General features: G+C 36.0%; 1 protein-coding gene and 1 long non-coding RNA gene across 3 annotated transcripts in view; one reads left to right on the forward strand and one right to left on the reverse strand.

Moving 5' to 3' along the window:
* LOC128234439 (thrombospondin type-1 domain-containing protein 7A-like) overlaps positions 1 to 27205 on the forward strand; it is a 117187-nt gene that overhangs the window by 41762 nt on the left and 48220 nt on the right. The window contains exons 7-16 of the mRNA XM_052948686.1: positions 7022 to 7054; positions 10628 to 10734; positions 11576 to 11758; positions 16820 to 17031; positions 18134 to 18332; positions 19129 to 19330; positions 19757 to 19872; positions 21238 to 21450; positions 23618 to 23812; positions 25439 to 25603. Of these exons, the coding sequence (XP_052804646.1) occupies positions 7022 to 7054; positions 10628 to 10734; positions 11576 to 11758; positions 16820 to 17031; positions 18134 to 18332; positions 19129 to 19330; positions 19757 to 19872; positions 21238 to 21450; positions 23618 to 23812; positions 25439 to 25603 (1625 nt within the window). The remainder of the gene's footprint in view (positions 1 to 7021; positions 7055 to 10627; positions 10735 to 11575; positions 11759 to 16819; positions 17032 to 18133; positions 18333 to 19128; positions 19331 to 19756; positions 19873 to 21237; positions 21451 to 23617; positions 23813 to 25438; positions 25604 to 27205) is intronic.
* LOC128236199 (uncharacterized) lies at positions 3356 to 4484 on the reverse strand. 2 transcript variants are annotated; one of them, XR_008261286.1, is made up of 3 exons: positions 4054 to 4484; positions 3688 to 3815; positions 3356 to 3494 (listed from the first exon to the last, which is right to left on the reverse strand). It is a non-coding gene; the product is annotated as an uncharacterized LOC128236199 (long non-coding RNA). The 2 variants fall into 2 exon arrangements; XR_008261285.1 differs by having other exon boundaries at positions 3359 to 3479.

Here is a 27205-nt window from a genome sequence, read left to right on the forward strand (position 1 = left end):
GCTGCACAACATGGGCACCAGAGCTAAGAATAGAAAAAAACGTTAAACTACATCTTCTCAGAAACCGATTATCAGATTTTGATGAAACTTTACATAAATGTTCATCGGGATGCCCTTTAACCAAAATTCCCCAAATGGTTCTGGTCCGCTGCACAACATGGCTGCGAGAGTTAAAAAATAAAAAAAACTTTATACGACTTGTCGTCGAAACCGATGACCTTTTTTCGATAAAACTTGACAGAAATGTTTGTTTGGTGCTCCTTTACTCAAATTGCCCAAATCATTTTGGTCCACTGCACAACATGGCAGCCAGAGCTATTAAAGTAAAAAAATTTTTTAAATAACTTACCCTCAAAAATTGATGATTGTATTTCTATGAAACTTGACGAAAATGTTCGTTAGGTGGTCTTTGCTTGAACCTTTTGGCCAGTGGAGCACAGGCACTGATGTGCCTCTTGTTTTTTAAAGCCATCTTGTTCATTTCCAGGCTAAATTGGAAATTCCAATTTTAGTCAAAATAAGGCATTTTTTCTGCTAGTCCCATTACCAATATTATGGAAGTAATTACTGACGTAGCAATTAAATATATCAAGTCCTATAAATCTTTTTTTGTGTTATACACCAAGGTCAAAATCATGATTATATGGGCAAGCATTGACTTCCACTTGTGAGGCTCTTGTATTATTAGTATTATAATTGTTCTTGATTGCTTGCATTTCTCAGATATAACTCACTAAAACATACATGCCCATTCTGGGCACCCCAGCATATTTATCACATAAATGATGCCCTGGGCTGGTATTTAATATTAGTCTTAATTTGGATCTAAGATCGATGTAGCTAATCGGATTAATTGTTATTAATAACTGACCAATAGAGTGAATGAAGTCAATGATGTATGACCCTTAGAATAATGTAATATTGAATACCACCCCTGAGAAAATTGACTAGCGAAACTTTGTAAAGCCTGAATATTCATACGTAATTTCAGACCAATGAAATAGCTGATAACAATAAAACATCGGGATACAGAAATAAAGCGCGGAAATACCCGTGCAAGCAAGAACTCATATTCAGACCGCAATACAACTAATCTATTTCTATGGTGTCGACGTCATTCCGGTAAACATAGAGCGCATTGAGACAAAAAAATGGGTTAAAACGACATGAAAAGAAGTAGTTCTTCAGATTTTGCGGTCTTAAGACTACCTGCGCGCATGCGCAGATATTCTATAAAGGAAATTATCTTCTTTGTGAAGAGTTAATAGCAAATTTGAGAAAATATTTAATGTCCTGCTTAAACCAGTTGGAAGCCATGCATGACCTCATTGTATCGAGATTGCATCCGTAACTTCTCGGACATTTCTGTACGGCATTAGGCGTGTCCAGTGCAACCAATCAAGGGGTTAGATTTCACCTCATTAATTATTCATTAGTACGATATTTTTAGATATATTCAGAAATCTAAGGTTTGACAGAAGCCCAGGGGATTTTAATGCGTCTAAAAATCGCGTCAATATCTTAAACATGCCATATTTCTGGAAGGCATTAATTTCCATGTTCTGCTTTTAATAGCATTTTATTTAAACTACCGTAGCATTTCGTTTTAAGGAAAAGCATTGTCTTGAGTTTTATTATGTTGTTAGAAATTGTAATGTAATGTCTGTGTAAAGAACACACCTTTTTCCCCTAGAATTCCTAAGAAGAAAATACGGTTTTGATGATAGGTTTTTTTTTGCAATTTGCCACGTTCTTTAATACTTTGTTGAAGGTGTTAACATGTTCGTATTTGATATTGCATATTTACAATAACCATTGCTGTTTTCATGATCCATAAAAAAATCGGGACTGTAAACAAACATCATGGCTTTCTGATTTGACAATTTTCACTGTGTCCTGCATGTATCTATGCTATAAGAAGTTTTAAGGTTTTTTTTCACTTATTAGTCAGCACCTAGAAGGGCGCCGACTATATTTGATATTACTTTAGAAATATTCCAACTTAGGGACTAGTTCATAAACTGCTAGTTCATAAACTGCAGAACAATGCTTTCAATAGTTTCCACATTGCATGATAAAATATGAAGTTTAGTTTGTTTTATAAAACTTTACACTTTAATTGATAATGAAACCTAAATAATAACAGCCCTGCTTATCATTTTGAAAATTTTGATTTTAATTACCAACTCAATCATAACAACTCGGCCATCTCCGAGAAAGATACGGGCCGAGGTGTTCCGATTGATATCAAATAGATGAAGGTTACACGGTACTATTAAAATATCCTTTATGTTTGTAAACCTCCTACGCAGTAATCTCCCTTGGTGACAGCAAAAATGCCGAGTTTTGAAAAATTAATCTTGAGCCTAATTGTTTGTTTCGAAAATGTCATTCGAAGGAATGAACTCCAGATAATTCCCCTTTGATGTATAGTATTTTTATCCCCGTTCTATACACTCATAATGAGTGAAATGTGTTACAAAAACTTATACAAAATATGAAGCAAGGAATTCACATAACATGCCGGTACAAATAAAAGGTGAATTTCATGCTTTTGAAATCTATGTATTAGACCATTGACTCTATTTCATCCGAAGAAACGTATGTATATTTAAAAAATACGCCTCCGACACTAGGGAAGATTCGTTGTAAAAACAAGAGAAACGAAAATTATACACAACATGACAGTGGTAGCAAATAGGTTTATTTTTTATTTATAAAAAAATTCAAATATTCGAATACTGATTTTGACATTTGAATACCAAACATTCGATCGAATATTCGAATATTCGAATATTCGTTTGCATCCCTAATATTTTTGTTATAATTTAGTTTTAACCGGAGGATTAGCTTGGGGAAAAAAACAGAATATCTTTAATTCCGGGCTTGAACTCAGGGCTCATCCTAGACCAAAATTTTAGGGAGAAGTGAGAATGGGGGAGGGTGCGGGAGGGGGGTTCCCCCTCCTGTAGGTCGGAAAATTTTGAGATTTTAATTGTCAAATGGTGGGTTCTGGTGTGTCCTGGACAACTTTTCTATGCATTTAAATAGGTGTTTAAATTGTTTTTAAAATAGTCATACTGGTTGTTTTTAGTTGGAATTAATTTGTTGTATATACCTTTAAAAAGAAGTCAAGTTTCAAACATTTTATTACATGCAAACGGTTAACCTATCATGCACACATACATATATATCAGAATTTAAATACATGATACATGATGGCATCTTGTAACTCAGTTACACTCTTGTTTGATGTGTAAGAGGGTGAGTGCCCATTCATGAGATGGCCAAGATCAGTACCTATGGCCCTGGCAAGCTGGAGGTGGTACTGAAATTCCTCCTTGGGGAGCTCCAGGTAGGCATTCTTAAGGAGCTTGGGGTCAAGCTTGTCATCCTTGGACAGTTTGGCCAGTACGATTTTCCTCATGGGTTCCTGGGAACGCAGAACTGTCTCTCCAAGGCGGCCTTGTGCTGATTTGCTGAAAAATATTTTGCTGAAAATACACATATTTCTTTAAAAATATTTACACAGTATCTCATCACTTTCAGCTGTCATTTAAAATAATTTGGGCATATATTACAACATGTTTTAAAATATATAAAACCAGACACCTTAAAATTAATACCACTTTGAATTGATTTATCTGCGGACTAAGCAATGCTTCTATTGTTTTAATAAATACTTACACAAGCCATGTCTCTGATGATTGGTTGTTTTTGCTGGTTGGTCATGTCCAAGGGCTTAGGCGTTGTCCAACTTAGCACATCTACAAACTTCGCAGTGCCATTTTTTATCTGCATCTTGTTTGTACCAACTGAAATTATTTTGATAATTTAACTTTTTGAATGATTTCTTATTTGAACTGTCGATCATGTCATCGCTATCAATATCGTCAGCTTTACGTTTCAGGCCTGGGGAATCCCGCAGAAGCCACGTAGAAAGCATGATTACTATTAAACAGAATGCAAAATATCTCATATATAGAATATTGATGTGAACCGATCGAAGAAAAAATAATGGAAACATTTCTGAAATAAAAAAAAACAACAAACCTGGAACTGTGATTCGCACTTGCCCTTCTCGCTAACTTCGCAGTAATCACACCCAATTAAGTTCATTTGTCATCAGTGCACATCATTTAAACCGCTATTGTCATAAAGTATAAATCCTAATTGGCCCAAATTGACTTTTACAAACATCGGCAAGTGTAAATATTAATCCCTTACAATTTTATTACATCGATGACGTAGCGCATGTACACAAAGTCAATGGTGCAAACACGTGCCTCGATTGAATAAAACAAGCGTTCTCATTGGTCGAAGTCAAAGGAGCATATTTACTAGGTTTAACACGATTGGCTGTTTGTCAATCGAGCTGACAGGCGGAAGGCGGAGTCGCTCTGTTTTGACAAGCATTAGTTCTTAGCGATATCGACTTTTTGATCTTTGAAAAAGTCGGCGAAGTTGACTTCGCTTTGATCTTAGAAAATAGCGAAGTTGCCGCGGGCAGGGCGACTTAATCGCCTAAGTCGCCTGGTAGGATGAGCCCTGGAACTATTGTAACAATATTATTAACCATAATGTCCTTCGAGCATATGTACACCCAACATAAAACAAAATATTATCATTGAAATAATAACCATTTTTGGTTATCTGCATGCACGTTTTTCTTCTAATTTCATTGCGCCGACTTGATGCTATGCATCAACTTTTTTCTTGTATTTTTTGCCTATGTCTTATATATGGGTGCGTCCTATACACAGACACTTAAGTATTGTACAAAGCATTTGTTCCCTATTACACAAAAAATATATTATTTAATGTGTTAGTTTTTTTTTTAATTCCGGGGATATTCATCCTCAGCAGGGAAACTGAATGAAAATTCTGGGGTATTTTTTGATCGACCATGGAGGGTTATGGCATTAAATACTAAACTACCAGTAACTGTTGTTTAGTATTTAATAGAAAAATATATGTTTTGAACTGAGACGCGAATTACTAACAAGATTTCAGATAACTGATTTAGCTGTACTGGTTTTAATTAAACATATTAAAACATCATAAAATGTTTTGCCTTTACATGTTAACAACGATGTTGTTAATCCCATTGTTAACTTTAACAAAGTTCTGAACCAATCGCACCATTGTCAAAGATGTTTCAGCAGTCTTTAACACTTCCTGGCCAGATTTTTTAGAACTCTGCTTAAGTTAACAACGTTTTTAATGTCATCATTGTTAACTTTCAAAACTTTATTATTCTGCAATTAAGATGGACACATTTGTAATCTGCAGTATTTCTAATAATGTTCGAGACACCTCCAGGGACCTCAACTTAGTGAAAAATTGCCTTTTTTTCTTTTTTGAATTATAGGAAAAAGAACAATCTTTGTAAACAAAAAATATGAAAATAAGCCAGAAAATGATCTAAACAATGACTGCATATGAATAGATCTGATGATAAGTATTGGGTATTTTAAATAATCGTTGTCAAAAATTACGAATTTCTCAATGAGTTGAAAATATTCACTAAATATGCTTATAGAATATGGCCCCTGTTTCAGCTGCACATGTTTTATTTAAAACTATGATCATGTTATAAAATATTTCACCTTTTAAAGTTAACAACGATGTCATTAATTACGTTGTTAACTTTAACAAAGTTCTGAACCATCGGGCCATTATCAAGTTTTCATTATAAATAATTTACCTTTCATGAAAATGGAACAAATTGACTTCCGCAAATTTGATTATGAGGACATTAAGAGGGTGTTTGTAATACCCTACTGCGCATTAATGAGTTATTCTTTGAAACTGTTAATTTGATGGATGCAGTTAAAAGACAGGCTATGAATTTCTTTGACAGGATTTCTGGTATTAACATTACATTTAAAGAAGGTCGTTTAGTCCAATGGCCCTGTTAGAGTTTTGATATTTATTCAATGTTAATGCAAAACGAAAAAAACAAAGACAAGATTGCGATTAGTATTTACATAAAATAATTCATACTAATGGGCAAAAAGCAAGTAGAAATACCAGGCTATGCAGATGCATTCTGTAATTCGTCTTTTGTTTACAACACCTCGGGTGGAACATTTTTTCACTGTTATTTTGTCAGTCACACATATTTTCACGTTCACTGACATATTGAGGAGGACAGAAATTGTCACTTGGTTTCTCTGCACTTTCGATCTTGTCTGTTAAATTTCAATTACAAGAATAAATGCGAATTTTAGGGCTAATCGCAAGACTGTTGTAAATGCCTTCTATTTCCATATTGAGCAGCAACCCTCTTGCAGTAAAACCTGTGAAATTTGTCAGTTCCATTAACAGTTTTGGAGTTCTGAGCATATCCAGAAATAAGCCTTTATTCACAGAAGATTTTTTTGCTCTTTAAACATAATCATTCACATATCCTTAATTAAATTTTGAATGAAATATTTTCGAGGAAGTTATAAATTTTCCTGTCATGGCCAGAGGCGTAGCTAGCTCTCTATTCATGTGGATTCATAAACGTGCTAGGTAGGTCCGAGGGCATGCCCCCTCTGAAAATTTTGAAAACCCTGGTGAAATCTGGTGCATTCTGGGGGTTCTGAGGTGCTTTATTTAGTGCTGAAAAACAGACAATTTTAGGATCATGTAGTCATAGTATGCATATTGCAACTTTGGTTGATTTTTTTTTTGTCAGAATCATGTGGATTCAGTCGCAAACTTGTGTATAAGACAGCTACGCATCCATCGGAAGGCTGATGACAGCCTTTAAGTATCGGGTCATTATGAAAAAATAGTTACATTTTATAGTATATTTATAGTTTATCAATTGTGATCTATTTTTTTTGATAATAATGCATTACTGTAATAATTTATTATAGACGATTTCCCCGAAGTTGCCTTTATGTGGGTAGACTAATAAACTCTTGATACAATAGTACAGTTACACAGTTTTGGTTGGTGTCGAGGAGGTCAAATGTATATTTTGAAAAATTCTTTATTTACTCACCAGACTTACTCTTATTTCTTACAGCATGATAGGATCAGATGATGGAATAAAACCCATGTAAGATGTTGTGAAACAGTTTACCTTTGACATATCCAAATTTATTTGATGATTATTTCAGTTGTATACATATTGTTAACTTTTGAGTTACATGTATAGCATGGAAAACATTTAGGGATGAAGTTGTCAGGCCTAGTTGTCTGCTGGGTCAGTCTTCAATTTCAATTCCTAATTGAATCATTTCTTCACTAATCTTTACAAAACTTGGCAGCATTATGCTTATTGGCGGTACAAATATCTCGACTGAGAAATTTTGATTACCAATGGCTTTCGCCACACTCTATACTTAAGGCCCTTGACATAATTTATTACCAATGATTTCTGCCACTGAAAGCTGACACATCTTATTTTAGGATTATTATTTTTTATAAGAAACATTGATTTTATTTGTTGAATACCTGAGGTAGTTTTCATTTTCTCAAAACATTGTTGATTTTTTTGGTTTTGATTTTTTTTCTGACTGTTTTTTTATAACACAGTTGAGCTTTGTTATTGTTAATCTCGTTAAACATTTATTTTAATTTTTTCTTCTTCTGACAAGCTAGCTTGTTCTTGATTTGCATTTTTGTTTTTGTTTTAGTGATGTTGTTGTTTTTAAAGAAAAATTGTGTTATTGTCATAGCCTTGTAGCTTTGAGTCTGATTTAATAATCATCCAACAACTTTTGGCTTGTCCATGACTCAAAATGTTATACTGATATCCACATGAAACTTAATACACTTGTTACCAGTGATATTAACATGTATGTGTGGCAGGGCCATAAACATGCCTTTAGTAATTGTCAAGTTAGTCTGTGATTTAAAGAGAAAAAACGATGAACATAAATATCTGTTTGTGTTGCTTTTTTGTTCTTATCTTTTGAAGAAAAGAGAAGAATTTATTCTTTTATCTTATATCATTATTTTTCTTAATATTACAATGACTTGACTCTGTACAAACAATGAACATCATCAATGAAACGCCAACGATACAACCTTTGCCATAACTCCAAATTCTTCCAAAAAGTACATATGTTTGTTACGAGATAAATAAATAAAATATGTTTTGCAAGACTGATATCTCACTTCCAGAATATTCAAATAAAAAGTACACATGTTTCCAGAGACAAATATGTTTTGCAAGACCCATAACTCCAGCTTTATTATTTGTCAGGCAATGCCTCGTATTTCTCACTTATTGAACTGAGTTTTTTTAGACGTCAGCTGGCTCCACTGCGCTCTTAATTGTAATAGATGCATTGTGGGAATTATTGCATTTTGACCTGATGATATTATCAAGAACATTTTTTTTTTAATTGAACAGACCATTCATAATAGATTGCCCTGTTTTTTAGAGTGGAAAACCATGTTTTGTTTTTTTGGGGGGTGAAATAAACAAGGCCATTAATAGAATAATGTCAGATTTATATCTTTTCTTGTTGTTTCGTTTCTTTAGTGTTGATGATAAATGAAGATCTTTTGATGTAACATTATTTATTTCAAACAATTGCCTGAAATATATGAATCAGAACAAGCAAGTTCCTTACTGATCCATTTATGATTTTTTTTATCTCGTCTGTTTTTTTTCCTAATAAAATCATTGAGGTATGGTCATAGCCGTGCTGTCAATTGTATGCATGATTTTCAGTGTCCAGGGTAAGCTACGTACAAATGCTTAAAGATGCATCTAACTTAAATATTCCAACCATTTAGGGTAAGCCTTTGTAGCACAGTGGATACAACACTGGACCGCAATTTTGGCTACACCGGTTCGAACCCGGTCTCCGACTCGATTTTTTTTTTACATTTTGGTATTTTTTTACAATTATGATATCAAAGAGTAAAACATTTTATTAAATAATTGACCTGAGATTCATTACAGAATTTATTTATTTTGGTGCCAATCTGGTGTACAGTCCCTTTAATATGGAACTGGGAGCAGGCTAAGATTTCAAAACAGTGAAAAATATCAAAGTTATATTTTCACTGTTTGAAACAGTGAATAATCAATTTTACTTCACTGAAAAATCCCTATAAATGCAATTATAACACACTTTTAACGCAGAAAAAAATGTGCTTTTAATGCAGATAAAAATGTGCTTTTGATGCAGTAAAAGTGCGCTTTTAATGCAGTAAAAATGCGCTTTAGAAAAAATGCGCTTTTAATGCAGAAAAAATGCACTTTTAATGCAGAAAAAAATGCACTTTTAACACAGTTATAATGCACTTCAGTCACAAAAAGTGCATTTTTTTCTAGTTATTAGTGCACTCTGTAAGAAAAAATATGCTTAAAATACGGTGCCAAGTAACTGCTGCATTTAATGCGGATTAAATGTGCATTTAACACACTTCTTTGAGAAGGACAGTGACCAGATAGCATATTATAAATTGTTTTATTTCTTCTTTTTTCTTCTCCGTATGTTCACATTATGATAGGATGAATACAAGTATATTTCATTTTTTTTTTTTCTCTGCAGCTTAATTGATTATCTCATACATTTCTATTAAATTTAAGTTCACTTTTGACCCTAATTTTACAACCATATCAAGAAACTAATCATATTGTCACAGATTAAACTTTTCCTACAATTGATAATCGAGTTTGGAAGTTTTTCAGCCTGTGAAAAATATTTAAGTACTGTCAATTGTTTTTTTTTTTACGTGGGTTTTAAATATTTTTAAATTATTATTTATTATTTGCAATTCAAATTTTATTATATAAAACATTAATAAAAAAACTTTAACAAATATTATACCTAAACCTAAATATGTAACATAAGAAACGTCAGGGGCATTAAGCTAGCCCACTATTCATGTGGATTCATAATTATGCAAGGGGGGTTCGGGAACTTGAACTTTTTTGAAGACCATGGTGCAATCTGGTGCATTCTGGGTGTTCTGAGGTGCTTTATTTAGTACTGAAAACTGGACAGTCACGGTTAGGCTCATATAGTCAAGTACTCATACTGCAACTTTGGCTGATTTTTTTGGTCAGAATCATGTGGATTTAGCTGCCTTAAACTTGCGTACAGTACCTGAACATTATAACTAAACTAAATAGGAATATTGAAAAAAAAATCGCGAAAAAATCCGGCATTATTTATCTTGGCAATTCGACCTAGACATTTTTTTATTAGATTTTTAAGAGCCTCCTGAGGTCCATAACAGGGAACTTTCTTCTGAAATTGGTTTTTATCCCACCTCTCAACATCCCTGCTTATCCTTCAAATAATTGTATTTACTTCTGCCATTATGTTCAGTTCTAAGTAAGCACGAAATTAAATAACACATTATTGTAAGAGGCTAGAATTGTGGCCTACAAAATTGGTCGGTGAATTTCTTGGACTTTTATTGGCGCATTAGACTTTTGTGAACTGGTTAATAATTGAAAAAAAAATGCAGAATGAAAAAAACTAGTAAAATGAAAACATTATATAAATACTTCTTGTTCTTTCAATTATATTCTGCTTTAATTATTGTCATTGTTGTCAACCTATAATTCCATAGAAACAAATAAGCAACTTGAGTGCTTAGAGCAGCTGTGTCCCTGGATTAACGGAGATATTGTAATAACAGTTTTTATGTTTATATACAGGACTCATTGGCGTATGACGGGCTGGAGTGAATGCCGGGTACCAGACGGCAGCTACAGTTGTACAGTCGGGCTACAGACCCGGCGGGCCATATGTGTACAAGAGTACGGTAAGTAGTGACTGTGGTCTCGAGCATGCTGTTCGGTTATTCAATTATCATTGGCCGATGACACACTGGTGGTATTGCAGTTCACATTTGTAGAGTCTGGGTACAGAAAGTAAGTGTGGTGGTTGGGGGGAAGACAAGGTGAAGCTGGAGAGGTGGGTGAGGGGCTAGTGTTATTGACTGAGGGAATGCATGGCTACAGGCCAGAACTGGGTGGGATGAGGTAATGGAAGAAATGATTGGGGGGGGGGGGGGATATAGACTGGGGCATAACTAGGCTACATGCCAAAAGTTGGTGGGATGAGGTGCTGGTGGAAATGATGAGGCTACTGGTAAGATGTAAGGGAAAGAGGTTTTCAGTAGGAGGATGAACAGGCTACAGGTCAGATGGGGGAACAAGGACCAGGCTACAGACAAGAGGCAATGTTGGGGGGATGACCATTCTATGTGCCAGAGATGTAGTAGGGGTCGCAAGGGGCGGCCAGCCATATGTATACAGAAGGATAGTAAATTGTGTCAATGATAGGATAAGGTTTTTTTGTCAGCCATATGATAAAAAGTCTTAGTTGTTGGTCCCATTGTATAGCTCTCTGCCTCTCAACCAGCAGTTCCCCATTTTGTATGTTTTGTTAAATGACAAAAGTAGTACAAGGTTTAAAAGACTAAACACAATTCTCATTTGCCTAGATGTTAATGATAAGGATTTTTTCGTTCAAGTATCTTGGAAAGTAAGACATTTTAGGTATTCAAGAAAGCGGTAGGAACAACCAACAGTTCTGTAGAGCAATACCTTGATGTATTATTCATCATGTTGATAAACTAGCTCACTATATCTCTTTTCCAGATGCTGGAAAGGAGAGGCCAGTGCCTGACAACCATTGTGAGGAGCGACGACCCCTGACCTCACAGACATGTCGTGCCCTTTGTGACCTTGACTGTGCCGTCTCAAAGTGGTCAACATGGTCCGAGTGCAAGGTCACGGACTGTGAACTCTACATGAGGCGCAAACGTACCAACCAGGGCACAGGTATTAAACTTAATAGTTGAAACTGAATAAGGGTAAGGGTAGACATATCTTGACCAAACTTGGTATTAAGGAAGTGTTTCTGGAGACCTGTCATGGGATTGTGTTTGATGTCCCTAGGGTCAAGGTCAAGGTCATTGTTACTAAAAATAGAAGAATGGTTGAAACTGAATAACTTTAGTCAGGGTTCACATTTGAGGTTGTGGGTTTGAGGTTCACTAGGGGTATGTTCTTCTGGCCACTAGTGCTGGTTTCTACATGGAAAACAGACTGGAAAGGGAATCATATTAGCTTTAAGCTAGAATAAATAAGTTTAAACCAATTTATTAGCTTTGATATCATTAGGCATCGTCATCAAATACATTTACCTAAACCTTGACTCAATTTATGAAGATATTCACATGAAGCTTATAGTCGCACTCTCAACGATTGACCGTGTTTTGACAATTTAAAAAAAGAGTAAAAGTAAAGTGGGTAATTTCTGCCATTATTGTTTTTTTCTCATTTCGGAAAAATAAAATGCGTAGCCAAAATTGCCAACTGGTGTGACAAAAAAACATTATAATAATGTACCACATAATTTGCCTCATTTTTGTCTCATTATGCATGAACATTATGCATGAAAAAACAGTGATACAATTTGCCCTGAAAACAAGAAATGGCAGAAATCAGACACCATACTTTCTAAGGTTTCTTGCTAGGAAATGAATTTCATGATGATATAGCTGTTATACAAATCATTTGTTGCATGATGTATGTGCAGAGTTTGTATTTTCTCTGTTTTTATAACAAATTGTCAAAGTTAATGTCTGTGTATTTATTCAAACTGATATTATGATAAATATGTTTGCTATACGTTGTTAAATTAATATCTAAGCTATTTGGAAATTGCCAGTTATTTTCCCAGGCACGTCGCCAATATGGCGGGCAAAATGTGCAATAATAATGCAACGCCATTTCACCCCACAACTAATGGAGCATTTTTGCTGTGCCACTTGGCGCCTTTCTGTCAGCCACTTAGCACATTTTCGTTCCGCCACTTTGCACATCTTCACCCTGCCACATGGCGCATTTTCGTTCCGCCACTAGGAACATTTTTACCCTGCCACATGGCACATTTTTTGTTCTGCCACTAGGCACTTTTTCATACCACCACTTGGCACATTTTCATACCACCACTTGGCACATTTTCATACCACCACTTGGCACATTTTCATACCACCACTTGGCACATTTTCACACCACCACTTGGAACATTTTCATACCACCATTTGTCACATTTTCATACCACCACTTGGCACATTTTCATACCACCACTTGGCACATTTTAATACCACAATTTGGCACATTTTCATACCACCACTTGACACATTTTCATACCACCACTTGGCACATTTTCACACCACCACTTGGAACATTTTCATACCACCATTTGTCACATTTTCATTCTGCCACTTGGCACATTTTCATTCCGCCACTTGGCACATTTTCACACCACCACTTGGAACATTTTCATACCACCATTTGTCACATTTTCATTCTGCCACTTGACACATTTTCATTCCACCACTTGACACATTTTCATTCCACCACTTGGCACATTTTCATTCCGCCACTTGGCACATTTTCACACCACCACTTGGAACATTTTCATACCACCATTTGTCACATTTTCATTCTGCCACTTGACACATTTTCATTCCGCCACTTGGCACATTTTCATTCCGCCACTTGGCACATTTTCATTTCGCCACTTGGCACATTCTTACCTTCCACAATGCATGAATATGAATCCATATACTGATTTGCCGCAAAAACAAAAATGGCAGAAATCAGCCACCATAAGTAGTGTTTGTAGCTAGGCAGACGCAGAGCTGCCTATACTTGAGTACACAGCTGACCCCGCGTGATTCAGCCAAAACAATCAGCCATCTGCCGAGTTAAGGGTTTATTTGTTGATATATGATTCTAAAACTGTCCAATTTTCAATACTATATAAAGACCCACAAAACACACAGAATTCACCAATTTGCGCCATTGTTTTCAAAAGTTTCCAGGGGTGGCTTGCACCCCTACCACAATAATGAATCCACATGAAATGAGGTCTTGCTAAGCCATTGCTAGGATATGGTCTTCATGATAATATGGTTGCACGTAACAACTATTGCATTAGGGAATATGCATAGTTTGCATTTTTTTCTCTTTCTCAATTACAAATTTTCACAATTAATATCCAAGTATTTTTATCAAATTGATATAATAAAATATAAGTTTGCTATATTTTGCCTGATAAATGTGAAAGGAATTTGCATTCTTTATGATATTATTGCAGAAAATTGCCAGTCATTTTCCCATCCTATGAATGAACAATGATCCTGCAGTCACATTCGTTCTTGTCAAATCCTAAGGCCTAAAAAAAATATGTTTGGTTCGGGTAACCCGACCCTACCTACAAAAAAGGCGCTGACCCTACCGTTTTTATAGTAAGTTTGAAAAAAAAAATGAAAAACATTTTTTTTTTTTTCTTTATTGCTTTTTAATTTGTAGTTTAAAACCTTGAATTCTTTATAAAAAAGATGACTTTAACACCATTCTCCAATGTTGAAAATGACATTCTTATATAAACCCCAATTAAAAGAAAAAAAAACCCTACCTATATTTGAAAAGGATGTAACCCTAACCAAACCTTTTTTTTTAGGCCTTACACTATATTACTACTGTTTTTATGCTCATCAGAACTGTCAGGGAATTATTGTATGCTTGGTTTACCATATTTAGGCATTTTTTTTCTATGTAAATATTTCTAACGAGATTGATATTTATTGTAATATCATTGTGGTCTCTAAAGCAAATATGAATATTTTGCAGTCTAAATAGAAAATCTGAAAGGTCAGTGGCAGTGAAAGGGAAATGTATATAATGGATTTGAAAAAAACATAGTTAAACATATACATTCTAACAAGGGCCATCTTATAAATGAGCATATTGTATGATTTTTTTAAAAATCTTTTATGGGCCCTTGTCGAAGGGTTTAAGGTTAAAGTTACACTCATATTCAAAATCAAAACATACACAATCATGAATAACAAACATAAATTTTGATTGATAAACCTTTAACTACTTACTACAAAATGCATTTATGAAAAATATTAATGACTGATAACAAGATTGTAACCATGTATTTAATAGCAGAAAATGCACTAATATTAAATGACTGGTGAGTCCTAAAACATTTACAGTGATCAACTATCGTCTCATAAGGTAGAAATACCATGTTTTCTGCATCTTTCTTTCAAATTAGACATGGTATCCTTTAAAAGAACCATTGTTTTCGATATTTAATCATCCTTTTTGGTAGTTAAAACAATTGAATTAATTGTGGTACATCTTATTTAGGAGTACCGGTAGTCAGGTATCAGTGCATCTTTAAGGGTGTGTTCAATTATGCCCCATTCTGTGCTGATACCATTATTTAATTCATAATTGCTTTCTGCAATATTGTGTTTGTGTTTTTCTGCAATTTGGGATTAAAGTTTGGCCCCATTCGGAAAATGTGAAGAAAAAAACATATAAATTTTGTTTTGATGAAACGCAACTTTTTATCTTTTTCATGCAAGGGTCATCTTGGTGCATATTCTCAGGTAAGCCTGAAAGGAAACAATATGAAATTATTCGCAGTTCTTAATTGTTTCTAATTATAGTTGTTTGCGCTAGAAACCGGTTCTTGTTAGCGGGAATATTGTTCTTGTTCACGATTTTCCATGCACATGATTTAGGTTCAGTATATAAGGCTTGTGCGGGGCAAATTTGTCACTCATGGTTTATAGGTAGCATTTAAAAGGGCTGTACTCTGTATGATAAAATAGTGAGAAACAAAAAATTGTTGAAAACTGACATAAACTTGGCATCGATGTGTACAGTGCATTAAAACTTACTAACTGAAGTACCACATAGTTTACAATTTAATTAAGTTTAGCAGTTATTTTGTATTTTTCCATTAAAAAAGATTACTGGGTATGTCTACCAGGTAGAATTCATTCCTTATGCGTGATTGGCTAATTGGTGTAAGTCACGTGATATTACCAAGACAATTTTGGCGACACAGGTTGGAACCTGGTCTCTGACAAAAAATGTTTTTTACATTTTGGTACTTTTTTTTACAACTATGATATCAAAGCGTAACACATTCTATTAGATAATTGTCCAGAGATTCGTTACTAAAATCAACTTTTTTTGGTGCCAATCTGGTGTACAGTCCCTTTAACAGGTGTATGTTAGCCTGCTATAAGCAAATAACAGTTATCTTGCTGTAAGTGCAGTGACATTTAGAAAGTGACATGAGGCTCCAATGTATTCTGTCTGAAAAAACAGGATATTTGTTACTGAAATTGGTTCCGCCAACACTTTCTCGCCTATAGCTCAGCAGCATTGCACCCTAGGGTGTCTCTTTATTTAATATTGAAACCAATATATCCAAATGTTGCACCTAATTTCTTGTAACTTTATTTGCCCTATTTTAAGCTATCTTTTATTCAAATACTTTTAAGGGTGTACCACAAGGGAGATATCTATTAGAGACTTAGATCTACTGTGAAATCATTTATATTCATGGGCTTGAAATTTTGTGCTTATACAAAAAAGGACAATTTCGTGGTTAATAATCAGCACGTTTTACATTTATTGTGTCACACAGGTTTTAATCTAATATAAACCATATTAACAGTAAAATGAACAATGACTAAGGTACTTACAAGTTGTATACCACGACCATGTATACTATTCTGTAAATACATGTATACCCTTTTACATAGACAGTATGATTTCAGAATTATTGGTCAAATTTTCGCATCATCTGTCCCCGCTAAGGCGAGACCAAATCGTGTGATCCCAATGAGCTGTGTTACACTGTAACTGGAATATTCCATATTTCAGGTCAAAGGTATCACACCAGAGAGGTTCTTGCTCTGCCCCATGGTGGAGGCATCATATGTCCCCACATAGATGAGACCAGAATGTGTGATCCCCAGACCTGTTTTACTGTAACAGGAATATTCCATATTTCAGGTCAAAGGTATCGCACCAGAGAGGTCCTCGCTTTGCCCCATGGTGGAGGCATCATCTGTCCACACATAGACGAAACCCAAACGTGTGATCCCCAGCCCTGTTATAGATGGAACATCACAACTGGACAGTGTCACCTCCTTAACCCTACCATATCCCCCACATGTGGACTTGGCATTGCCTACCGGACTTTGTCCTGCATAAACAAAAAAGGGGTATTTATTAAAAAAATCTTTATAATCACATTGACATTAATTCAATAGAAAACAGTATTATACATGTAACTTTTTAATTAAAGATAAAGCTTGAAAATAAAAATAAATAAAAAGTTTTCAACCTAAGGTCCAGTTTGTGAACATTCTTTGTCATATGATTGTTTTACGATTATTCCGGAAAACTACTCTTCAAATATTCACATGGACGAGACGTTTCATTGTTATTTGGCTTTTAAGAATAATAACGTCAATTCCAATTTTACTCAATTATACAATTTGCATGTAAAATGACTTTTAAGCTCACCTTAGCATGTAGTGCCCAGGGTGAGCTTTATTCATTGCCCACTGTCCGGCGTCCATCCATTCATTGGGCGTCAGTCTGGCTGGCATTTGTCAACAATTGTTTCAAAGGACGTCTCCTTCTAAACCGCCTTGCCAATTAAAATGAATATTAATTGGGATGTACCTTGGATGGTTCCTTTTCAAAATTGTTCAAAGAAATAATTTCTTTGCAGAACTCATTTAAGGGGGTGAGGGGGAGGGTCACCAGTTTCCTATAGTCTTATTTAGGGAAATCTTCTTTTCTCAATTCACATGGCCCAGACTCTTGATATTTGTTATGTAGCAGCATATGATGGCCCCTAACTAAGTTTGTTCAAATTATGCACCCACCTATTTTGACCTACTTTATTTGTTTTGAATCAACAGCAATTAAATTTGTACCATGTGTATGGTTTTAAAAAAAACAAATATGAATGTTGTCCTTGGATGAGCTATATTGTGATCTTTTGACCTACTTTTTGTTTTTGAAGCTACAGCAAAGAAATTTAGACCATGTGTGCAGTATTGCAAACTAATATCAATGTTGTCCTCAGATAAGCTAAACTGTGACCTTTTGACCTACTTACTTATTTTTGAAGCTATAGCAATGAAATCTGGACCATGTGTACAGTTTGAAAACAAATTTCAATGTTGTACTTGGATGACCTTGACCATTTCAACATTTGACAATACTTAAATCCCTCATAAAAACAAAGGTTTAAAACTTTTCACTCAGGTGAGCAATTTAAGGCCATCCAGACCCTCTTCTTTCTGCTTGCAGTTCACTGTGGACAATTCACTCTGTGAGGAGATCAGTGAGACTCCAGATCTTAAGCAAGACTGCACCATTCCCTGCCCTGAGGATTGCATTCTCTCCCCATGGAGCCCTTGGTCCCCCTGTAGGGGCCTTTGTCAAGAAGGAAAGAGCACTCCAGCTGTACAGACCAGGGAGAGGTCCATATTGGCTCAGTCTGGTGTGGGTAAGTAGAATACTGCATTTTATCCCCTTGGATTTACTATATAGGCCTCTGTCAAGAAGGAAGGAGCTGTTCAGTTGTACAGAACTGGGGGAGGTTGATTATTGGCTCAGTCTTGTGTGGGTAAGTAGAATAGTGCATTTTCTTCCTTTGGAACCTCTGGTCCCCTGTAGGGGCCTCTTTGAAGAAGGAAAGAGAACTCCAGTTATACAGATTAGGGAGTTGTCCATATAGGTACAGAGTCTGGTGTGGGTGAGTTGAATACTGCATTTTCTTCCCTTGGAGCCCCTCCTGTAGGGACCTCTATGAAGAAGAAAAGAGAACTCCAGCTATACAGACCAGGGAGTTGTCCTTATTGGCACATTCTGGTGTAGGTGAGTCAGAACTCTCCTTTGTTTATCTGCCGCACAGCCATGGAGTGTGCTATTAACTACCTGCATGGCGTTGGCTTCATGGTCATCTTGCAAGAATTTTAATGTTGGTTTTAGGTTCGAATCCAGTCAGTTAACATGAAAATGGTACACCTGTTCACAATGAAAATCCACTCATTTATACCATGTCCCATAACTTTAGTTCAATATTTATGGAGTTCTGCCCCTTGATTTAAAAAGTCAAACAGAGGAGCTAAGACATCCACTTGCATTACGCTTCGGTTCTCATGCGGAAATTTTATAATATAGACTTAATTTGATCCCTTTTTCCGGGAGTCATGGGGTTTAGCTCACAGAACAGCTTATCTAATTTCTCAATCACCTTAAAGTTAGCCATTTACATTGCTATTTACATGAATGTGTTTCAGGAGGCAAGGGCTGCCCAACCAACCGCGAGCTGACTGAGGTTCGTATCTGTCCAACCACGATTGAGTGTGCAATCTACGTGTGGAGGGCGGAGCCATGGGGAGCCTGCATGCTGAATGAGAGCAGGACAGAGTGTGGCAGGGGTGTACAGACTCGTGAGGTCAGCTGCTATAATCTCAGTGGACAGCCTGTCACTGACCAGAGGTAGGAGTGATGGAAATTCTTTTGGCTGTATGCTTCCATTTTAACTTTAATTTGTTTCATCTTTATCATTCCTCCAAAGGGAGGCATATAGTAGTCCCTCTGTCCATCCATCTGTCTGTCTGCTCCGTTAACATCATAGCTCACCTGAAATTTTGTCCTTTTTCATTTGATTTCAATCAAACATCAAAGTAAATCAGCATGGGAAGGTATATTGCACATACTATTCATTCTTTCACCTCAAAGGTCAAAGGACAAGGTCATACTCTGTGGTCAATGAAATCCAATTTTATACTTATAATTTTTATGTCTCCTTGTGACTTTGTCACTTTAAAATAGATGTGGAAGAGGTTACTCATTTAGTTTTAAGTAATTGAATGTTAAAAAACTGATATTTCTAACTGTCTTTAATATGAACTTCCCTTTCAGGTGCACTTTTAAGGTCCGCCCCTCCTTGACCATAGACTGTCAGGTCCCCTGCCCAATCGACTGTGAAGTAACGGAGTTCTCTGATTGGTCATTGTGCAGTGCTTCATGCTGGGAAGGTATGGTCTTTTAGCTTTTGAATTTGGTTTCATACTTTGCTAAATTGAGACTTTGAGTAACGAAGCTAGTTATCTTCGTATACCTTATTCTATTGATTGAGATTGGTTTGTAAGCATTCTAGCTTGGCTCGATACTTAAGTATTTTGGCTGGTCCCTGGGATATTTTGACTGTAGATCATTATTTGTTTTCATTTTATGGTTATACCGTGCAGGTGCATAGCTTCTGTATGCAAATATGCAGTTGCGTAATGAAAATTTGACAGGTCTAAGTTTTTGTCATATCAAAAAAACCCGAATTTGTAATAAAAACTGAAGGGTGGGGGTGGGGTGGGGAGGGGGGTGAACGGGTTAATATACCCTTAGGCATCGATCTGCGTAATACCAAATTGGCCCTAGCTACGGGCCTGCTGTGAACAAGACTAAGAATATCATAATCAATTAATACATCTAGATTTTGTTGTACTGTGACATTTTCAAGTTCTCCCTATAAGCCAGCCTGTTGATTCACAGACAGACCATGGTATGCCTTATTATTCAGAAAGCCTGTTTGACATGTCTCACTACACTAATGTAGCTGCTTTTTTATTCTCTCATATAAAGGCAGACATACTGCTCATCATACAGACCATGCTCCAGTATCACAAAAATACTCCAGTCAAATCTCAGTCTCAATGCATTTTATAACAGCTTTATATGATTCAAAAACGTATGTTTTTCTTGTTTTAAAAACCTATTCCCTTACAGATAATGTTGATACAAACATTTGGTCAATATCTGAAAGAGAGCAAAACTTGTACTTGTCAGTACAATGTATTATACTTGAGCTTTACTCAAGTACATTTTGTGCTGTTGAAATAAATAAAAAATAAAAAATTACCGAGCAATGTTGTTAATCAACATAATGCATATGAAAATCTGCTTTAAAAAATAGTTAGACATTAGTTATTTTGAAAAATGTCATACGTAATGTGAAAAAATGAGTTGAGAATGAGATTGAGGTTTGACTTTAGTATTTTCATGATATTGGGGCCCGGGTATCACCAAGAGCCCAGGTAAAATATTTAGAGGTTGGGCATGTCCCAGCAAAGTGATGGAGGTCAGGTGTCCCAGCAAAGTGATGGAGGTCAGGTGTCCCAGCAAAGTGATGGAGGTCAGGACATGTAATAATCTCATTCTCCAACTTACAACCAGACAGACAGATCCCATACAATTCTTGGTAAACCATATCTGCCAAGAGCCAAAGTATAGAGGTAAATAAACAGACATTTTCCATATAGACCCGGGTACGACACATATTCTGCAAGAGCCCAGGTTTGGAGGTCAGGCATGCCCCAGTTAATAAATAGAGGTCAATTACATTACAGCCCGACAGACAGTACCCATACAGACCCGGGTACGCCACATTCTCCAAGAGCCTAGATTTGATGGCCGAGCGTGTCCCAGTAAATTAATAGAGGTTCGGAGGTGTAATAACTACACGCTATGTACAGGCTTTTACTGGCACCTGGGTAACTGGAGTGCCTGTACCCTGCCCGCTGACAAGATACCTCTGTGTGGGATCGGGCTACAAGCTAGAGGTAAACTAGTTGATCAACTATGTTAGAAAAATGTAATGATTTATTGATAGAGAAATGTGTGATCTGCCTGTGTTGTTTGTATGCTATATATGTATCTCTTGTTCAGTGTCCATTATGTAGTACATGTAGTTGAGACAGGATACACTGTGGCATCGATGCATAACCAGTTTCTGCTTCTTGGATACATTCTGGGTGGTTTCTTCTTTACAAATGTACTTTAGCTGGGTTTTTTTCATTTTATTTTTGGTTGAAAATGATTTCATACTTATTTTTTTTTACATCTTTTTTTTTTTAAGTTGAGTTCATATCTTCCAATTTATATGTATTGACTATTTACTCTAACAATTAGATAAGATCATGTTTTGGAGATGAATACATGTTTTGGAGATAAATCTAGTTTACATGTAAACTGATAAGCCTTAGCCTTTTAGTATGGTCTTCGTTTAATTATGGTTCGCTGTAGTTCAATTGTATTATTATGTCTCCCCCTCTCTGGGGGAGACATATTGTTTTTGCCCTGTCCGTCAGTCCGGTAGTCCGTCAGTCCGTCAGTCCGTACGTCACACTTCGTTTCCGATCGATAACTGGAAAACCGCATGACCTAGGATCACCAAACTTGGTAGGGAGGTTGGTCGTGATGTGTAGAGGATCCCTATTGTTTTTGGGGTCACTAGGTCAAAGGTCAAGGTCGCGGCGACCCCCAATATAAAAAACATTTCTGCTCAAAATCTTGAGAACGGTTTGACCTAGGTTCACCAAACTTGGTAGGGAGGTTGGTCATGAGGTGTAGAAGATCCCTATTGTTTTTGGGGTCATTAGGTCAAAGGTCAAGGTCGCGGCGACCCCCAATGTAAAAAACATTTCCGCTCAATATCTTGAGAACGGTTTGACCTAGGTTCACCAAACTTGGTAGGGAGGTTGGTCATGAGGTGTAGAAGATCCCTATTGTTTTTGGGGTCACTAGGTCAAAGGTCAAGGTCGCGGCGACCCCCAATGTAAAAAACATTTCCGCTCAATATCTTGAGAATGGTTTGACCTAGGTTCACCAAACTTGGTAGGGAGGTTGATCATGAGGTTTAGAAAACTCCTATATTTTGGGGGGTCACAAGGTCAAAGGTCAACGTCGCTGTGACCTCTAATGTAAAAAAATATTTCCGTGCAATATCAGGAGAATGCTTTGTTCGTTTCCGATCGATAACTGGAAAACCGCATGACCTAGGATCACCAAACTTGGTAGGGAGGTTGGTCGTGAGGTGTAGAGGATCCCTATTGTTTTTGGGGTCACTAGGTCAAAGGTCAAGGTCGCGGCGACCCCCAATATAAAAAACATTTCTGCTCAAAATCTTGAGAACGGTTTGACCTAGGTTCACCAAACTTGGTAGGGAGGTTGGTCGTGAGGTGTAGAGGATCCCTATTGTTTTTGGGGTCACTAGGTCAAAGGTCAAGGTCACGGCGACCCCCAATATAAAAAACATTTCTGCTCAAAATCTTGAGAACGGTTTGACCTAGGTTCACCAAACTTGATAGGGAGGTTGGTCATGAGGTGTAGAAGATCCCTATTGTTTTTGGGGTCACTAGGTCAAAGGTCAAGGTCGCGGCGACCCCCAATGTAAAAAACATTTCCGCTCAATATCTTGAGAATGGTTTGACCTAGGTTCACCAAACTTGGTAGGGAGGAAGTACAAATTTCATGTCCATCATTGATTATTTCTCACCTACGACCTAACAATGGGGGAGACATGCGCTTTTTCAAAAAAGCAATCTCTAGTTGAAATACCTTTTTTAATAGATAAAATGTTTTGAAACAATTATTCCATGTGAATAAAAAATTCAACAGTTTCATAATATAAACTTAAAGGTTGGCACCCATCAGTTTCATGAGAAAAACATAAAAGTTGCAGCACCCAACAGTTTCATGAAATAAACATAAAAGTTGGCACCAAACAGTTTCATAAGATCAAAACAAAAGCACAGTCAACCATTTAATGGAATGAACATTTGAGACACTCAACAATGTCATGGGATAAAAATAAAATCTTACTAATCAGATCAGATGCTGTCCTTCAGTGTGCAATTCGATAAGCAACAAAATGCTACTATTTAGTTTTGAGAAACAACTAATTTATTACATACATTATTCATTGCATATTCCCTGTTATTGTTTCAGACATATCCTGCAGACAACACAATGGGAGCCTCAAGGCATTGGACGAGTGTATCCGGCGCTTGGGCCCACTACCTGATGTTACCAAGACCTGCTACAAGTCATGTGATGAGGAATGCTCCTTGACACAATGGAGTGAGTGGAGCTTGTGTATCAGTGGATGTGACGGCTCACGTTTCAGGACCAGAGAAGTTATTGGTATGAATTTGTCCTATGAGGTGTCTTTCAATGTTCTATGAATTTTGTCCCAAAGTGTCCTTTAATGTTCTATGAATTTTGTCTTGAAGTGTCCTTTAATGTTCTATGAATTTTGTCCCGAGTTGTCCTTTAATGTTCTATGAATTTTGTCCCGAGTTGTCCTTTAATGTTCTATGAATTTTTTCCCGAGTTGTCCTTTAATGTTCTATGAATTTTGTCCCGAGTTGTCCTTTAATGTTCTATGAATTTTGTCCCGAGTTGTACTTTAATGTTCTATGAATTTTGTCCCGAGTTGTACTTTAATGTTCTATGAATTTTGTCTTGAGGTGTCCTTTAATGTTCTATGAATTTTGTCCCGAGTTGTCCTTTAATGTTCTATGAATTTTGTCCCGAGTTGTCCTTTAATGTTCTATGAATTTTGTCTTGAGGTGTCCTTTAATGTTCTATGAATTTTGTCTTGAGGTGTCCTTTAATGTTCTATGAATTTTGTCTTGAAGTGTCCTTTAATGTTCTATGAATTTTGTCTTGAAGTGTCCTTTAATGTTCTATGAATTTTGTCCCGAGTTGTCCTTTAATGTTCTATGAATTTTGTCCCGAGTTGTCCTTTAATGTTCTATGAATTTTGTCCCGAGTTGTCCTTTAATGTTCTATGAATTTTGTCCCGAGTTGTCCTTTAATGTTCTATGAATTGTAGAGCACCATGGGAATGCCTGTCATGCATGAAATTTATGCACTAAGAGGTCAATTGTGTTTCAGCCTGACAATACCAAAGCGGGGGCATTTATGTATTGTCCAACGTCAAGGTACTAAGTCACAGGCCGGGTCGAACTAGTATGGATGAAGGGAAAACGTAACACAAGCTTTGAATGAAAATAGGGCATTAATACTAATGCCATAAAAGTGTTTTTACGAAATATCGTAAAATAAAACATAAGAGTCAATAGCATGTGTATGATAACATTTCCCGAAAAACATATCTTGGTGGAAAAACCGCCCTACTAGAAACATATTATTTTGTAAAAACAGTGCCTGACAAAACTGGTGAAGGGAAGAAAAACAAAAAACTATAACAATACATAAGGTAAGAAATATGAAGAAAAACATGGGGTTAAACTATGTGTTCACAATCAAATATGACATGAAAACAGTTCTCGACCTTGTAAACTGACAGATAATTAAACAGAAGGTGGTGGGGATGGTGGTGGTGGATTATGTGAAAACTAAAATAAAATGCCAAGGCTTTCGCCCACGCTAAAAAAATATCAGTAATGGCTAAAACGTATCGTGATTGGCTGCTCAGAGCCGCTTGAGATTAAACTCAATGGTGATTGGCTGAGGCAATAATTTATGCGGAAGTGTACTGCTGACATGGTTAAATACCACTAAATTAATGTTTGAACAATTCCATAAATAATTTTATGTTATCATAACATTTCATTTATCACCTTCCTGTGACAGCTATTGTTACTTGTTGTAAATGTTATGGCTGAGTTAAACAGTAATAATTGTTGTGACCAGAAATGCAAATTTTAGTATTATCCAATAAATATTAAGCAAAATGAGGCTTAAAAGGGGCAATTTGATTTGATTAAATTAAGCCCTTAATTTACCCCTTTTACATGTCAGTTGATGAGATGAGACCCACCAGCTCTGTGTGCCAGGACCCAAGATTCTACCCAGTCTACTGGCTTGAGAAGTGCCTCTGTGAAACCCACCAGCCCATCGCCATTGGCAACTGGTCAGAATGTATCCTGGAGCCTGAATACTCCCGTTCCTCTAGCCCATTTCAAGGTAAATTCGCAATCATGGAAACTTTGCTGTACTCCCATCATAGAAATAGAGAATATATTGATTGTTTAAATTTCACTAGGTCCCTTTTTTGCATGTTTTCTGGTTAATGTCTTGCATGTTAGCACACATAGGTTAATATCTCAGCAACTACTTGAGGTATTGCATTGAAACTTGATACAATGGTACTCAACCATCCAACCTACTTAAATAACCAAGTAAGATAACTCTAATTTGCATTAAATTTAAATAATGGCCCCTTTTTTATTCGACATAGAAATTCTGGTTAAGGTTTTGCATGTAACCACTTTTAAATCAATACCTGATCAGCAAATACATCATGTATTGCATTGAAACTTTACACACAGGCTCCCAACCATTTAACCTTCTTCTTTAATCAAGTAAGATAACTCTATCTTTCATATTAAATAATTTTTGCCCCTTTATTATGGTACTTAGAAATTCTGGTTAATGTCTTGCATGTTAGCACACCATACATGCCATATTTTCTGGAGACCATTCAGGGGGATTTGTTCAGAAGGGCTGAAAATTCAGGGGGATTTTGGTAGTATTCAGGGGGATTTCTAGACGCAAGTATGAAAAAATGTATTCACATATATATTTTGCTTTAAAAACCTCTAACTTTTTCATTATTCAGAATTATTTTATGTCATGATTTATCATATTTTTATGATACACTGTCATGTCATACTGTAATACTATAAATTAAATTCAACTTCCTCCAAAGTCTTTTAAAAAATTCTGCTTAATACTATCAGCTATAATGACGTTCAGACACTCAGAGAATGGAATGAAAATTATTAATTTCTTCCTTTTCCAAAATAGTATTATTTCTTTGCCTTTGATCATTACTTCAAATTAATTAATCATTTGTTGTTAAGGTTTCCTTTTATCAAACTTTTTTTAGCAATCATTTCACCCTTACAGAGTTGTTTCTTTACACTCGGTTTCACTCACATACTGTGGTTTTACTTTGTCATTACTGCCTGATGTAAAATATACACACAAAAAAAAAAAAATCAGGGGGATTTTTATCTCCTGCCGGAAGACCGGGGGATGGATTGAAATTCTGGGGGATTTTTTCCCCCGCAGGAGGATATGGCATGTATGGCACACATAGGATAATATCTCAGCAAATACTTGATGTATTGCATTAAGACTTTATACAATGGTATTCAACCACCCAAAGTAATTAAATAACCAAGTTAGGTAACTGTATTTTGCAAATAATGGCCCTTTATTATTAGACTTAAAAGTTCTGGTTAAAATTGTCCATGTAACCACATTTATGTTAATATCTCAGCACATCATGTATTGCATTAAAATCTAATCTAACAGTGATCCATGCATGTTTCGCCAAAACTTTTCAATCCTTACACTGAAAAGCGGCGGAATAGTTGAGCGCGCTGTCTCTGTGACAGATCTTGTTATAGTCAGACTTTATCCATTGGAAAATTGTGTCTTATTAAACCCTTTTGAAACCTAAGCCATTGCACTGTTAAAAGACATATATCATGTGCTTTCTGGTGGTTTGAAGATATGTATTAGGGAAAAAAAGAGGATATTTCACTACATTTGATATCA

Source organism: Mya arenaria, chromosome 5 (genome assembly GCF_026914265.1).
Source record: "Mya arenaria isolate MELC-2E11 chromosome 5, ASM2691426v1".
In the NCBI taxonomy this organism is placed as follows: domain Eukaryota; kingdom Metazoa; phylum Mollusca; class Bivalvia; order Myida; family Myidae; genus Mya; species Mya arenaria.